Source organism: Tachypleus tridentatus, chromosome 3, assembly GCF_004210375.1.
Source record: "Tachypleus tridentatus isolate NWPU-2018 chromosome 3, ASM421037v1, whole genome shotgun sequence".
Classification (NCBI taxonomy): Eukaryota; Metazoa; Arthropoda; class Merostomata; order Xiphosura; family Limulidae; genus Tachypleus; species Tachypleus tridentatus.
In genome coordinates this window covers 38,495,288-38,511,601 of record NC_134827.1, presented here as the reverse complement: position 1 = coordinate 38,511,601, position 16,314 = coordinate 38,495,288, and the positions used below count along the sequence as shown (strand labels likewise).

At 34.5% G+C, this 16,314-nt stretch overlaps 1 protein-coding gene and 1 pseudogene across 2 annotated transcripts in view; one reads left to right on the top strand and one right to left on the bottom strand.

The window, feature by feature from the left end:
- LOC143246714 (cell adhesion molecule Dscam1-like) overlaps positions 1-1,664 on the top strand; it is a 116,627-nt pseudogene extending 114,963 nt beyond the window's left edge. The window contains exon 27 of the transcript XR_013026105.1: positions 1,191-1,664. The product of XR_013026105.1 is annotated as a cell adhesion molecule Dscam1-like (transcript). The remainder of the gene's footprint in view (positions 1-1,190) is intronic.
- A 3,586-nt stretch (positions 1,665-5,250) lies between these two features.
- Positions 5,251-16,314, bottom strand: part of LOC143245804 (cell adhesion molecule DSCAM-like) — a 37,050-nt gene continuing 25,986 nt past the window's right edge. The window contains exons 9-17 of the mRNA XM_076492057.1: positions 16,084-16,251; positions 15,477-15,547; positions 14,122-14,359; positions 13,831-13,929; positions 13,024-13,209; positions 11,938-12,231; positions 10,820-10,990; positions 6,963-7,195; positions 5,251-5,506 (exon numbers count right to left, since the gene is read on the bottom strand). Of these exons, the coding sequence (XP_076348172.1) occupies positions 5,495-5,506; positions 6,963-7,195; positions 10,820-10,990; positions 11,938-12,231; positions 13,024-13,209; positions 13,831-13,929; positions 14,122-14,359; positions 15,477-15,547; positions 16,084-16,251 (1,472 nt within the window). The 3' untranslated portion in view covers positions 5,251-5,494. The remainder of the gene's footprint in view (positions 5,507-6,962; positions 7,196-10,819; positions 10,991-11,937; positions 12,232-13,023; positions 13,210-13,830; positions 13,930-14,121; positions 14,360-15,476; positions 15,548-16,083; positions 16,252-16,314) is intronic.

The window sequence follows — 16,314 nt, the reverse complement described above, 5'->3', positions numbered from 1 at the left end:
TAGATTCCACGTGCAAAGCAGACTAGTGTTTACTAGAGAACAGTATATAATTATCAAATAACCATAACATAGATTAATTGACATGTAATAATTATTGTCGTTACAGTTGTGCCAGTTTTTTGAGAACATATTCATATTCATGATTTAAAAATTTCAACAGAAATATGTTTATGTTGATGTGTCTTACTATTTCAGACAAATTTTATCTCGAATAGTTCACACAACATCAGTGGCATGTTGTCTTCTGTTATTACATTTTCAGAGAGCGAGCGTTAGATGTGATTTGGCTTTCTTGTAAGAATTGTAAACATCGTATTGTCAAATAATTAATTTAAAATAATGTGGAAAGAAGATAAAAAATATTCATCGTTTTGGTTAGATGCGTAACGAGCTTCATTTCATTTTTACTTTGGATTGTAATTATTGTAAGAACTACTTGTGTTTTATGTAGCGTAACTTACTCTGTAACAGTTGATTAATCTGTTATCTGGATTCATTTTGTAATATGTAGCTTAATCTGTTATCTGGATTCATTTCGTTATATGTAACTTAATCTGTTATCTGGATTCATTTTATTATATGTAACACTTAATCTGTTATCTGGATTCATTTTATTATATGTAACTTAATCTGTTATCTGGATTCATTTTGTTATATGTAACTTAATCTGTTATCTGGATTCATTTTGTTATATGTAACTCAATCTGTTATCTGGATTCATTTTGTTATATGTAACTCAATCTGTTATCTGGATTCATTTTGTTATGTGAGACTTAATTTACTATATATGTATTTATATTATATTATATTATATTGCATATTATAAATATATATATGTAATATTAACCCTTTTTTTTTAAATTAGAATAGTGATTTCCGGTTTCGACCTCCGTGTTTTGTCAAAATGTCTTGTAATATAACATCTGAGGTTAAAACAATTTCAGTTTCGATAAGTATTCTTACATATGTTATACAGAGGTTTTAATACGTTATATAATTATAGAGCTTCAACACGTGGTTACAGTCCATGTCGCCACGTCTAGTCAAACTCTGACTTATTGGTTTGTATATTGAAAATCGTTTTAATACAAGGCTTTTAACCTTTTGTATAGCCCCAATTATGATCTTAATCAAAACGCTTAAACCATTTTTCATTATTATCCGATAACCTGACATTTATACTCTTCCAGAATTCTTGGAAAGAAGGGAGACACCCTACCACTTTGCCTTCGGGAGACAAGTACTCTCCTATCCACCTCTACATGACCTCTGACCTTCGACTGATGCCTTCTTTGGATACGACGTTTAAACCGACTGTTGTTTCTCTTTCGTGGTAATTTAGACGGATACCGTCGTGCGATGCGATTCTTTTTGTCAGAATCAAACTTCATTGTGTCGTTAGATTGTGAAGATTATTAGAGACAGAATCTCCAGTTGAACAGACCCGTGTCCTGTGTGGTTTCGTTGTAATGTTCAAGAAAACGTATGGGTAAAATTATAATGTTCTTTATCTTCTGTACAAACTTTCGTCTGTGAAGTAATAACCAAAGAGTAGAAATCCTAGTATATTATCCGGTGTTTGTTAAAATGTATACCTCTGGGAACATGTGACAAAATAAATAAAACGTTGTACCAGTTCCAATAAAATAACTTCGATGTTGTTCAGTAGTATTTGTATAAAAAAGATTTTAATAATATTAACTTTTACTCAATTTGTCATCTAATATTTACGTATGGTGTCGCCATCTTTTGGTGTAGTATTTTATAGTTAAAGATTTTGTCCAGAATATTTAAAAATTCACACTGTGTAAAGTATTATTTGTTTTTCACGTTTACCTAGTAGTGTCATAAGACACTAAAGGGTGACTCATTAGTTCCATGTTGTTGAGTAGATGTTAAATGTGATAATGTACAAAATGTGTTTCCTCATACGATGTTAAATACAGTAATGGCCGACGATGTTATTCTTGGTCCGAGTACGATTAAATATTAAGTTATCATTTTCCAATTACTGAGAATAGATGCAATTCGTTTTGACAGACGTATTTCCCACTTGCGGTAAAACTAAATGTATTTCTTGCTATTAACGTCAGTAAACAGTTTTTAATTATCTTTAAATTTGAAATAATAACAACAATCATTGGCCACTACAAATACCTAAGTCCATTTAATAATTGATTTATTTTAACTTTGTTAATGAAGATGATAATGAGGATCATATTCTCCAACTACTGAAGAGTCGATTTGTGTAAATATCAAGTTTTAAAAGCAATGTTTACGACGCTTTTCTAAAGAAGGCAATCAGATCTATGTAAGACTAAAGAATTCAATCAGATCTATGTAAGACTAAAGAAGTCAATCAGATCTATGTAAGACTAAAGAATTCAATCAGATCAATGTAAGACTAAAGAATTCAATCAGATCAATGTAAGACTAAAGAATTCAATCAGATCAATGTAAGACTAAAGAAGTCAATCAGATCAATGTGAGACTAAAGAAGTCAATCAGATCAATGTGAGACTAAAGAAGTCAATCAGATCAATGTGAGACTAAAGAAGTCAATCAGATCAATGTGAGACTAAAGAATTCAATCAGATCTATGCAAGACTATAGAATTCAATCAGATCTATGCAAGACTATAGAATTCAATCAGATCTATGCAAGACTATAGAATTCAATCAGATCTATGCAAGACTATAGAATTCAATCAGATCTATGTAAGACTATAGAATTCAATCAGATCTATGTAAGACTATAGAATTCAAGCAGATCTATGTAAGACTAAAGAAGTCAATCAGATCTATGTAAGACTAAAGAAGTCAATCAGATCTATGTAAGACTAAAGAAGTCAATCAGATCTATGTGAGACTAAAGAAGGCAATCAGATCTATGTGAGACTATAGAATTCAATCAGATCTATGTGAGACTATAGAATTCAATCAGATCTATGTGAGACTATAGAATTCAATCAGATCTATGTAAGACTAAAGAAGTCAATGTATCACTGCATGGTAATGATATCAGTCAGAAACAGGTTAATCACTGCATGGTAATGATACCAGTCAGAAACAGGTTAATCACTGAATGGTAATGATACCAGTCAGAAACAGGTTAATCACTGCATGGTAATGATACCAGTCAGAAACAGGTTAATCACTGCATGGTAATGATACCAGTCAGAAACAGGTTAATCACTGCATGGTAATGATATCAGTCAGAAACAGGTCAATCACTGCATGGTAATGATACCAGTCAGAAACAGGTTAATCACTGCATGGTAATGATACCAGTCAGAAACAGGTTAATCACTGCATGGTAATGATACCAGTCAGAAACAGGTTAATCACTGCATGGTAATGATACCAGTCAGAAACACGTTAATCACTGCATGGTAATGATATCAGTCAGAAACAGGTTAATCACTGCATGGTAATGATACCAGTCAGAAACAGGTTAATCACTGCATGGTAATGATATCAGTCAGAAACAGGTTAATCACTGCATGGTAATGATATCAGTCAGAAACAGGTTAATCACTATATGGTAATGATATCAGTCAGAAACAGGTTAATCACTACTTGATAATGATATCAGTCAGAAACAGGTTAATCACCACTTGATAATGATAACAGTCAGAAACAGGTTAATCACCACTTGATACTGATATCAGTCAGAAACAGGTTAATCACTGCATGATAATGATATCAGTCAGAAACAGGTTAATCACTGCATGATAATGATATCAGTCAGAAACAGGCTGATCACTACTTGATAATGATATCAGTCAGAAACAGGTTAATCACTGCATGATAATGATATCAGTCAGAAACAGGTTAATCACTGCATGGTAATGATATCAGTCAGAAACAGGTTAATCACTACTTGATAATGGTATCAGTCAGAAACAGGTTAATCAGTGCTTGATAATGGTATCAGTCAGAAACAGGTTAATCAGTGCTTGATAATGGTATCAGTCAGAAACAGGTTAATCAGTGCTTGATAATGATATCAGTCAGAAACAGGTTAATCAGTGCTTGATAATGGTATCAGTCAGAAACAGGTTAATCAGTGCTTGATAATGGTATCAGTCAGAAACAGGTTAATCAGTGCTTGATAATGGTATCAGTCAGAAACAGGTTAATCACTGCATGGTAATGATATCAGTCAGAAACAGGTTAATCACTACTTGATAATGGTAGTTTTAACTTTTTTAGAGCTCATCTTTAGAAGAGTTGTAGAAGTATTGCTGGTATTTCAATTAATACCACTGGTATCGAAGGTGTTCGTATTCATGTCAGGAAACTGTAAATATGGACAGTAATTTAGCATTGAATTTACCACTTACCATCTGGTTATAACGGTGTTTTATGGTTTGGTCTACACGAGGGTTATCTGCGTTAACCGTCCATAATTTAGCAATAAGAAGCTAGAGGGAAGGCAACTATTCATTACTACCCACCGCCAACGCTTGGGCTACTCGTTTACCAACGAATAGTGGGATTAACCGTCACTTTCTAACGCCCCTACGGCTGAAAGGCGAGCAAGTTTGTTGTGACTGGGATTCGATCCTGTGATCCTCAGATTACGAGTCGAATACCTTAACCCACCTGGCCATGTCTTGTATCAGAAGGAAGCTATAAGAAATAATATTAGATTAACACAGATAACCTCAGAAAATTAAAATATGTAGCTTTATATACTCAGGTTATTTAAACTTGAGTCCTTGAAACGTTTAGAAAAGTATGGAAACCTAATTCCCAGAGATTTGAAACCTAATGTTACGTGCGTAAACTAATCTTCATTTACGTTATATAGTTTAAACGATTTGATTGGTGTAATTGTCAGAGTTTAGTGTGTGTGTTTTTCTTACAGCAAAAGCCACATCAGAATATCCGCTGAGTCTACCGAGGGGAATCGAACTCCTGATTTTAGCGTTGTAAATCCGTAGACTTACCGCTGTACCAGTGGAGTGCTCGGGGTTTAATACTCGCAAATTCTTCCGCCGTTGAAGCAGTGGTACGTTTATGGACTTACAACATTAAAATCTGGAGTTCGTTTCTTCCCTTGGACAAAGTAGATAGCCAAATGTGCTCTGAACCTGACATCCTCTGTGTTCGTCACCGCAGTGAGCTAATATATTTCAAGGTTTTGTATGAGAAAAAAGGTTTTTCTATGTAATTCTTTGTGTTATTATTTTTGTTTTGTTGTTGTTTTCTGCCAAAGAATGGACAGTCAAAATTTTAATGTATATACAGTTTTACTGGTTATCAACTTAAATATCTGAACGATCAACACTCACACAACACAACATACTTAGACATTAACTGACCGCCAGGTGTCACTGATTATATCATGAAAAGCAGTACTGGGTTTCGTCTTATGAATCTGTTTATTTTATTGATTGGTAAATAACGTGTACAGTCGTTTTCTCTAACAATACTTTGTGAACTTTAAACAGAGAAACGTCACGAAACGCCAGTCGTCGATACACGCGTCATCTGTGGATCTGAAACATAAATAATTTTGTACATGAGAAGTTTACAACAAGTTGGTTTCACTGACCATCTTTCAAATGACCTTTTCACTAATTAAAATAAATATGCGTAAAAAATGTCATTTATTCACAAGCCACTGCAATGGAAGCCTTTATTTGAAAAGCGCCATCTATGGCTGAGACAGGAACTATGTTAGTCAGAAGCAGACAAATAAAAAATGTTTTCTCTTAAAACCCATGATTAAACTAACTGTCTTATGTTACAGTTTAACAAGAAAAGTATAAAAGTACCAAGCTGGAAAGCTACTGATCGTTTTTGTATAATCAAATCAACTTGACAAACAAAATGGGGTCTTGAGTAGCTAAGAAGCACTTTTCTTGTCGTTAAATCATGTTCCAAAAGATAATGTTTATTTTTTTATAATCTTACTGTTCGAAGCTGAATGTGTGTGTTTTTCTTATAATAAAGCCACATTGGGCTATCTGCCCAATTCCATCGTCGGGAATCGAATCCCTGATTTTAGCGTTGTAAATACATAGACTCACTGCTGTCCCAGCGGGTGACTTGTGTAAGGTAGCTCCTAACACAGAGAAGGCGTTTTGAAAAGTGGGTGGAAAGGCCACAACAGATGAAGTTATCTACTATATGTAGAAGTCATTTGGACAAGATTTATAAATTTAAACACATTTAAGTGGCATCTGCCCCTCACCACCCAGTGGCACAGCGATAAGTCCATGGACTTATAGCGTTAGAATCCAGCTTTCCATACACGTGGTAAACCTGGATAGCCAACTATGTAGTTTTGCATTTAACTAAAAACTAAAACCGCAACTAAAAAAGCTATCACTAAACAACATCTATAAAGTACACAGGAACACAGCGGTATTTCTGCGGACGTAGAGTATTAGAAACCCGGTTTCTATACCCCTGGTGGACAGAGCACAGATAGCCTATGTGTGTTTAACATAAAAAAAACAACAAAAATCATAACCGATTACGTAATACACAACTCAAAGTTTATGTCCAACTTGTTCCAGAAGAATCAAGCCAAATGTTATGGACACGTGGAAGAAAAATGTTGAAAAATGAAAATTCGGTGGTTGCTTGTTTATGTTCAGAAAAAATGTTGCAAAGGTTTTCATGGAAAACTCAAACTTTATACAGTATCGTCAGTTTATTAGACGATTTCTGAAAAAACAACGTAACTTTAAAGATAATATATTATTATTTTGCAGCAGAGAAAGCAATCTGTCTTGAAGAATAACAACCGTAGTTTGGAATAGGAAAATAAATGGACCATCAAATTAAAGACCCACTATTTTAAATTTGTTGGGGTAGTTTGGCCAGTTTAAAATCGTAATATTTTAATGACTTTGCAGGATAAACATGATTGAAATAATTATATTGATAATTTATTTAATATATTTTATTATTATTCACTTGAAATCACGAAAGATTATTTCTTACCAAATGCAAAGGGACATCATACGAATGGGATTCACCGGAACTTCCGGTTGTGCCTACACTTCCGTGCAAAGCACAGCCTTCAGTGTCGCCATCTACTGAGAATTGTGAGAAACGACCGGATGCGTAAGGACTTGGAACGTACACCTGCTCACGCTGACTTGTCGGTCGAGACCTCTTGTCCCAACCTGCCATGGGGACGATCTCCGCTTTGGGGACTTCTGGCCTTTGATTTGCTGAAAAATTATACTTAATTTCTAATTATAAATAGATTATTTTAGATTTACTTTATTTTCTAATAGAAGACATCTGTAAAGATAAAAAAAAAGAATTGTTTAATGCGAGTTATTTAACACCAGTTGTGTCAGAATCAGAAAAACAATGAACAGAAAAAATACTTCTATAACAGTAGCATAAATAAATTATAATTACTTTACATTACGTTTATAATAACCACGTTAATTGGACGTAATACAATATGGATTATGTTGTTTTTCTTTCATGCATTTACTTATTTTGGTATCATTTACGCAGTCATTAGGTTTGTTTGGAATATCGCGCAAAGATACACGATGGTTATCTGTTAGCAGTCCGCATTTAAGTAATGGAAGACTGAGGGAAGAGCAGCTAGTCATCACCAGCCACTGCCAAATCTTGGGCTACTCTTTCACGAACAAATAGTGGGATTGACCGTGACTTGTAACGACTCCACGGCTGAAAGGCGACCCAAAGATTGCGAGTCCAGTAGCCTAACCACGTAACCATGTCTGGCCCGGGGTAAAATTACACGATAGGACGAAGCGTTAGCTGCCCTCAATTTAGAAATGATAATCGTGAATCACATTAAGTACAGTAATATGGGTGAATCACATTAAGTACAGTAATATAGGTGAATTACATTAAGTACAGTAATATGGGTGAATCACATTAAGTACAATAATATCGGTGTATCACATTAAGTACAGTAATATAGGTGAACCACATTAAGTACAGTAATATAGGTGAACCACATTAAGTACAGTAATATAGGTGAACCACATTAAGTACAGTAATATAGGTGAACCACATTAAGTACAGTAATATAGGTGAACCACATTAAGTACAGTAATATAGGTGAATCACATTAAGTACAGTAATATAGGTGAATCACATTAAGTACAGTAATATAGGTGAATCACATTAAGTACAGTAATATAGGTGAATCACATTAAGTATAGTAATATAGTTGAACCACATTAAGTACAGTAACATAGATGAATCACATTAAGTACAGTAATATGGGTGAATCACATTAAGTACAGTAATATCGGTGAATCACATTAAGTACAGTAATATAGGTGAATCACATTAAGTACAGTAATATGGGTGAATTACATTAAGTACAATAATATGGGTGAATCACATTAAGTACAGTAATATGGGTGAATCACATTAAGTACAGTAATATGGGTGAATCACATTAAGTACAGTAATATGGGTGAATCACATTAAGTACAGTAATATAGGTGAATCACATTAAGTACAGTAATATAGGTGAACCACATTAAGTACAGTAATATAGGTGAACCACATTAAGTACAGTAATATGGGTGAATTACATTAAGTACAGTAATATAGGTGAATCACATTAAGTACAGTAATATAGGTGAATCACATTAAGTACAGTAATATGGGTGAATTACATTAAGTACAGTAATATGGGTGAATTACATTAAGTACAGTAATATGGGTGAATCACATTAAGTACAGTAATATAGGTGAATTACATTAAGTACAGTAATATGGGTGAATCACATTAAGTACATATATAGGGTGAATCACATTAAGTACAGTAATATAGGTGAATCACATTAAGTATAGTAATAAGTACAGTAATATCGGTGTATCACATTAAGTACAGTAATATAGGTGAATCACATTAAGTACAGTAATATAGGTGAATCACATTAAGTATAGTAATATAGGTGAATCACATTAAGTATAGTAATATGGGTGTATCACATTAAGTACAGTAATATAGGTGAATTACATTAAGTACAGTAATATGGGTGAATCACATTAAGTACAGTAATATAGGTGAATCACATTAAGTATAGTAATATGGGTGTATCACATTAAGTACAGCAATATAGGTGAATCACATTAAGTACAGTAATATAGGTGAATCACATTAAGTACAATAATATCGGTGAATCACATTAAGTACAGTAATATAGGTGAATCACATTAAGTACAGTAATATGGGTGTATCACATTAAGTACAGTAATATCGGTGAATCACATTAAGTACAGTAATATCGGTGAATCACATTAAGTACAGTAATATAGGTGAATCACATTAAGTACAGTAATATGGGTGAATCACATTAAGTACAGTAATATAGGTGAATCACATTAAGTACAGTAATATGGGTGAATCACATTAAGTACAGTAATATGGGTGTATCACATTAAGTACAGTAATATAGTTGAATCACATTAAGTACAGTAATATAGTTGAATCACATTAAGTACAGTAATATAATTGAACCACATTAAGTACAGTAATATAGGTGAATCACATTAAGTACAATAATACAGGTGAATCACATAAAGTACAGTAATATAGGTGAATCACATTAAGTACAGTAATATAGGTGAACCACATTAAGTACAGTAATATAGGTGAATCACATTAAGTACAGTAATATAGGTGAACCACATTAAGTACAGTAATATAGTTGAATCACATTAAGTACAGTAATATGGGAGAATCACATTAAGTACAGTAATATAGGTGAATCACATTAAGTACAGTAATATGGGTGAATCACATTAAGTACAGTAATATAGGTGAATCACATTAAGTACAGTAATATGGGTGTATCACATTAAGTACAGTAATATAGGTGAATCACATTAAGTACAGTAATATAGGTGAATCACATTAAGTATAGTAATATGGGTGTATCACATTAAGTACAGTAATATAGGTGAATCACATTAAGTACAGTAATATCGGTGAATCACATTAAGTATAGTAATATGGGTGTATCACATTAAGTACAGTAATATCAGTGAATCACATTAAGTACAGTAATATAGGTGAATCACATTAAGTACAGTAATATGGGTGTATCACATTAAGTACAGTAATATAGGTGAATCACATTAAGTACAGTAATATGGGTGTATCACATTAAGTACAGTAATATGGGTGTATCACATTAAGTACAGTAATATAGTTGAATCACATTAAGTACAGTAATATAGTTGAATCACATTAAGTACAGTAATATAATTGAACCATATTAAGTACAGTAATATAGGTGAATCACATTAAGTACAATAATACAGGTGAATCACATAAAGTACAGTAATATAGGTGAATCACATTAAGTACAGTAATATAGGTGAACCACATTAAGTACAGTAATATAGGTGAATCACATTAAGTACAGTAATATAGGTGAACCACATTAAGTACAGTAATATAGGTGAATCACATTAAGTACAGTAATATAGATGAATCACATTAAGTACAGTAATATGGGTGAACCACATTAAGTACAGTAATATAGATGAATCACATTAAGTACAGTAATATGGGTGAATCACATTAAGTACAGTAATATAGGTGAACCACATTAAGTACAGTAATATAGGTGAATCACATTACGTTTCGTGATATAAATATTATTTAACTTCATCATTATGCACATGAACTTATACAAATATTTAATGACGTAAATAAAGGTTGTTTGTTTTTCCTGTATTACAAAAATTTGAAATAAAAACACCTGAAAATAATTATTTTAATATTTATTGGTTCGTACATAAAACTCTCCATAATTACACAAATAGAAATGACTCTCTCTTACTTGAGCCTGCTACCGAGGCGTCTGACCGGTTAGTCTTACGTCTGTTTAACACCGTACACGCTGCTACAAGAATCACGATCAACACCACAACTGAACACACTGTGGAAGTTATAACTGCCACGGTTCGCTGGAGGTCTTGAGTAGAAGTGTCAGCTGACGTGTAGGAGAGGTCTGTGGACGAAGATGGAAGTGTAAACCGATAACAACGGCGTTAATAAGCCAATCTACTGATGATTCGTTTGAAAATAACTTTTTTTCTTAGCAGCTGAAATTCATTCGTTTATTTTTAATACACTTTGCCGCATGCTTTCAGTGGCCTAAATTCAAAGTGTTTTCATTTAACCTGTTTATCTGGATAAATGTGGACTAACATGTACATCTTTACCTGAGTTTAATAGGCTTAACTTCTAGCCGTGTCCACTGTACATCTTTACCTGAGTTTAATAGGCCTAACTTCCAGCCGTGTCCACTGTACATCTTTACCTGAGATTAATAGGCCTAACTTCCAGCCGTCTACACTGTACATCTTTACCTGAGTTTAATACGCCTAATTTCCAGCCGTGTCCACTGTACATCTTTACCTAAGTTTAATAGGCTTAACTTCTAGCCGTGTCCACTGTATATCTTTACCTGAGTTGAATGAGCTTAACTTCTAGCCGTGTCTACTGCACATCTTTACCTGAGTTTAATAGGCCTAACTTCCAGCCATGTCCACTGTACATCTTTACCTGAGTTTAATAGGCCTAACTTCCAGCCGTCTCCACTGTACATCTTTACCTGAGTTTAATAGGCTTAACTTCTAGCCGTGTCCACTGTACATCTTTACCTGAGTTTAATAGGCCTAACTTCCAGCCGTGTCCACTGTACATCTTTACCTGAGTTTAATAAGCCTAACTTCTAGCCGTGTCCACTGTACATCTTTACCTGAGTTTAACAGACCTAACTTTCAGCCATGTCCACTGTACATCTTTACCTGAGTTTAATAGGCCTAACTTCCAGCCGTGTCCACTGTACATCTTTACCTGAGTTTAATAGGCCTAACTTCCAGCAGTGTCCACTGTACATCTTTACCTGAGTTTAATAGATCTAACCACAAGCTGTTTTCAGTGTCTCTTTACCTGCGTTTCGGTTTTCAGTCATGAAGTCGAATTGGGATTCTGTATAGCCAGCAGAACTTTCAACACCAACCAAAACCGAATAGGAGGTTCCTGGAGTTAATCCACTGATTACAACGTTTTCACGGTCTGCTGGCAGATGTGACGACACTGGTATCCACGTTCCTTCATCAGCTGTCCTATATTTTACCAGGAAATGATTAATGGTACAGCCTCGAGCTTTCCAAGCGGACAAACGGACAACTACTGACGAGTCGTTTACGACGAGAGCCATGTTTCGATCAGGAGCTTCGGAAACTGTACAGAAAAGATAGGACAAGTTATTATGAAAGTTACAACCAACGAGTCCGAAAATAACTGTAAACAAGTCTCTTCTCGTGTCCGTCTGAAATCTGCATGTATATTAAATCGCTTATATTTCGTTAGAGTTACTTTCTAGGTTTTCAGTATACACTAATAAATCAATTTCTTGTCTATTAAGGATCGATACTTTTCTAAGTTTCTTCAAGTTTCTATAATGCTGGCACCACTCGTGCAGTTTTTGATGGCGACATAAAAGGGTACGGAACTTGAAAGTGTGAAATGCATTAGTTCCCCGCTGGTTCAGCGGTAAGTCTACGGAGTTACGAGGCTAAAATCAGGGGTTCGATTCCCCTCGGTGGACTCAGCAGATAGCCTGATGTGGCTTTGCATTAAGAAAACACAAAAAGCCATTATAATAGAAAGAGTTACGTTTGTTTGTTTAAAGTCAAATATAAGGCTACACAATAGGTTTCCTGTACTCTCCTCACCATGGGTATCGAAACCCGAATTCTAGCGTTTTAATTCCGTAGACTAATGCTGGGGCGCCAGACAGAAATAAATAAATGCTTACTTCCTTAATTATTGTTAAACAATGGTTAGATTACGCATACGTATTGTGCAATTTCCTAAGCCTAACGTAGAGAGAATATATATTAAACTTCAGTTAAGCACCATTAATAAAAACTGATGAGTCACAGAACAAGAGGTTCGTGGCAAAACGTTTCAACCTTTACGTTTCTTTTACTGACGAATACACTTCGTGTAATATTCAAAGGTGAACACTACCGTTTCCATCCGTTGCTCCAGTGACAACCTGACTTGGATCGGCCTTGCCTACGCTGTTATATGACACGATATAGAACTCGTATTTGGTCCCACAACGAAGGTTGCCCATAACGTGACTGGTCAAACTTCCGGACAGTTTACTTTCTTTCCACCCACTGTTTCCTTGTCTCATGAACAGGAGATAACCTATGGTGAACAATTCACAACTTCCGTCATTAAATATATACCCGTGAGAAAACGTTACTGTCTATACATAAAGATATTTTATTTTTACCTTAACGCAAAAATAATGTTTTATAGAAAATAAGAGAAAGGACTTTTGACATAATGGAATGAGCGTAACTGGAACATGAACATGAAAAGATTCGATTTAATTGTGAAATTACTGTTGGACAAGATGTAGTATCTTACATTGAATAAATGAAGCAGAATTATTTATATATAAATCATTAAATCAATATGTAGAGGGCGCTGTTAATTGTGATCGCAAGATATCTTACTCTAATCAGTAAACAAAAAACTGCCATTAATTAACCATATGAACAATGTTTGCCCCTCTGGTTATCTTGGAAGATTATTCACATTAAATGTAATTAATTATTTTTGTTATCATTTGTTTCAGTTAACGTATAGCCATCGACTGGAACAACATTCACGTAGCTATTAGGTGTATTAAAATATATAAACAAAACAATTACGTGATGTCGCTCATCTAAAAATGTTTTGATTTGAATATAAAAATGGTGTTACGGAGTTACACTGATCTGCATGTGTTGAAGTTAAACGCTACAAATACGATAGGCTTACCTTCTATCGCCTCAGTATTGCGTCCGTACAGTTCCCAAGAGAGCTGGATAGAGGAAGACGTCGAGGTAGTTATACGAAGATTGGCAGTAGGAGGAAAGTCTATCACAGAGAAAAGAAGCGAGCATGTGTGATAGGTAGAAGTGTTGAATCCCAAAAACTTCTAAACATCTTTTTATAAAAAACAGAAACGTGTTTGCACGAGCGAAAAAACAAATCGAGTTATTATTACGGTTTTGTTTAGGAAAACGAAAGACTTATCCTATAATCGTTACGTCACACATTGATTCTTACCCTGAAGCAGAGTTTGGCCAGTAACTGCTTCTGATTGTGGTCCTGATCCTTTATCGTTAAAGGCTTGGACTACTATACTATACGTTGTAGACCTCTTCAGGTTGTTCAAAGTACAGTTTTCTTGAAATGAGGGAGTGGCTTGAAGAGTCTTGAAGACGTAAGGGTCGTCCTTTCCCATTTCTTTATAACCCACGTAATATCCCGTTATATTGTCGCTATTGTTACCAGGGCTTGGAGGCTGTTAACAAAATGATAGACCAACTAAATCGTGTAATAGTCTGTCTGATCAACGAAGATAACAAAACTTCAAAGATGAACACAAGTGACTGCAATCTAACTTATGACACGTACCACATTATATCTATTTCATAAAATGTGTCTGAATTAATTGTTATTTAATTACTAATGAAATTCGTTTACTTTAGAAACACTGAAACTGAAAGCTACAACATATATGCGGACTTGTGGATAACTATAGTTGATTAAAATCAATGTTGTTCAGCGATTCTTAAACTGTTCTAATTTAAGACCAATATACGTAAAATATCCATGTTGGATATTTTACCACGTTCTTCTGACATGTAGGAAACAACATCTACCACGTTCTTATGACATGGAGGAAACAGCATCTACCACGTTCTTCTGATATGTAGGAAACAATATCTACCACGTTCTTCTGACATGGAGGAAACAATATCTACCACTTTCTTCTGATATGGAGAAAACAACATCTACCACTTTTTTCTGATATGGAGGAACCAACATCTACCACGTTCTTCTGACATGGAGGAAACAATATCTACCACTTTCTACTGATATGGAGGAAATAATATCTACCACGTTCTTCTGATATGTAGGAAACATCTACCACGTTCTTCTAAAATGGAGGAAACAACATCTACCACGTTCTTCTAAAATGGAGGAAACAACATCTACCACGTTCTTCTGACATGGAGGAAACAATATCTACCACTTTCTTCTGATATGGAGGAATCAATATCTACCACTTTCTTCTGATATGGAGGAATCAATATCTACCACTTTCTTCTGATATGGAGGAATCAATATCTATCACGTTCTTCTGACATGGAGGAAACAATATCTATCACGTTCTTCTGACATGGAGGACACAATGTTTGCAACTTGTGACGCAATGGGACATTTATCACCATAACTATTGTAAAGTAACATAATTCCATCACTTCCTCTCCAGTTGTAAATTTCTGGATGTTATATTATAATACTAACATGGCAACTCTTCATTATAAATGTACCCAACGTATCATTAAATCATGATGACATACACTCAGAGACAGGTTACTTCAATATCAAATATTGAGGAATAGAAAACTTACCTTCCATGATATCTGTAGGGAGTGTGCACCTTTGGGTAACACGTGCACATCACGAGGCGGTCCCTGGGGAGCTTTAAAAGAAAACATTGATAACTTAAAATGAAAGATGGCTACCAAATGTAGAATACCTTCACAAATTAATTTCAAACTATAATACATTTCTTGGGTTGAACTATTAGTGCACTGTATCTGTATCTCACACCTCGATTAATTAATCGACTTCTTACCACAGTAATTGTTTATGAAATTCATAAAATAAATAGCACATGCCATGTCCCAGCCGATCGTGGTATGGTACGAAAGGCCATATCGACACTGCATATGGTAGATGGTAGTTAAAAAATTCATAGAATGTACAGTCACAAGGAACAAAGAACTGAATTAACTGTCAAACATAACCATTAACTTCAGTCACTCTTTGTCACGTCATTGAAGTTTTTTTACGACTACAGTTAAAATAACTCATTCGTTTGATTTTTTATTTTACCACAAATATTTACCACTACATCCATTTCAATCTTTTCGCTGATAAAGACGAAATGTCAAAACTATTACTTCAAGAGGAATGACTGTAAAAACAAAAACTTGTTGTCTTGTTTGTACGCACCTTCACCGTCAGTAACGAAGCCCAACTCGTCACTCGGAAGACTGTGGCCAATCTCGTTCTCAGCAATCACTTGGATCTTGTAAGTTGTGCGAGGCTTAAGACGGTCGATTCTCAGTTTTTTGTTGTCTCTTCTAACAGTTTCCTTTCGTGTTTGTTTCTCCACTTTTCCTGTATCGTTTAGTAAATAAAGTTAGTGTTTTATTTCTTACTCTCGTCACGTTTTTACGGGTG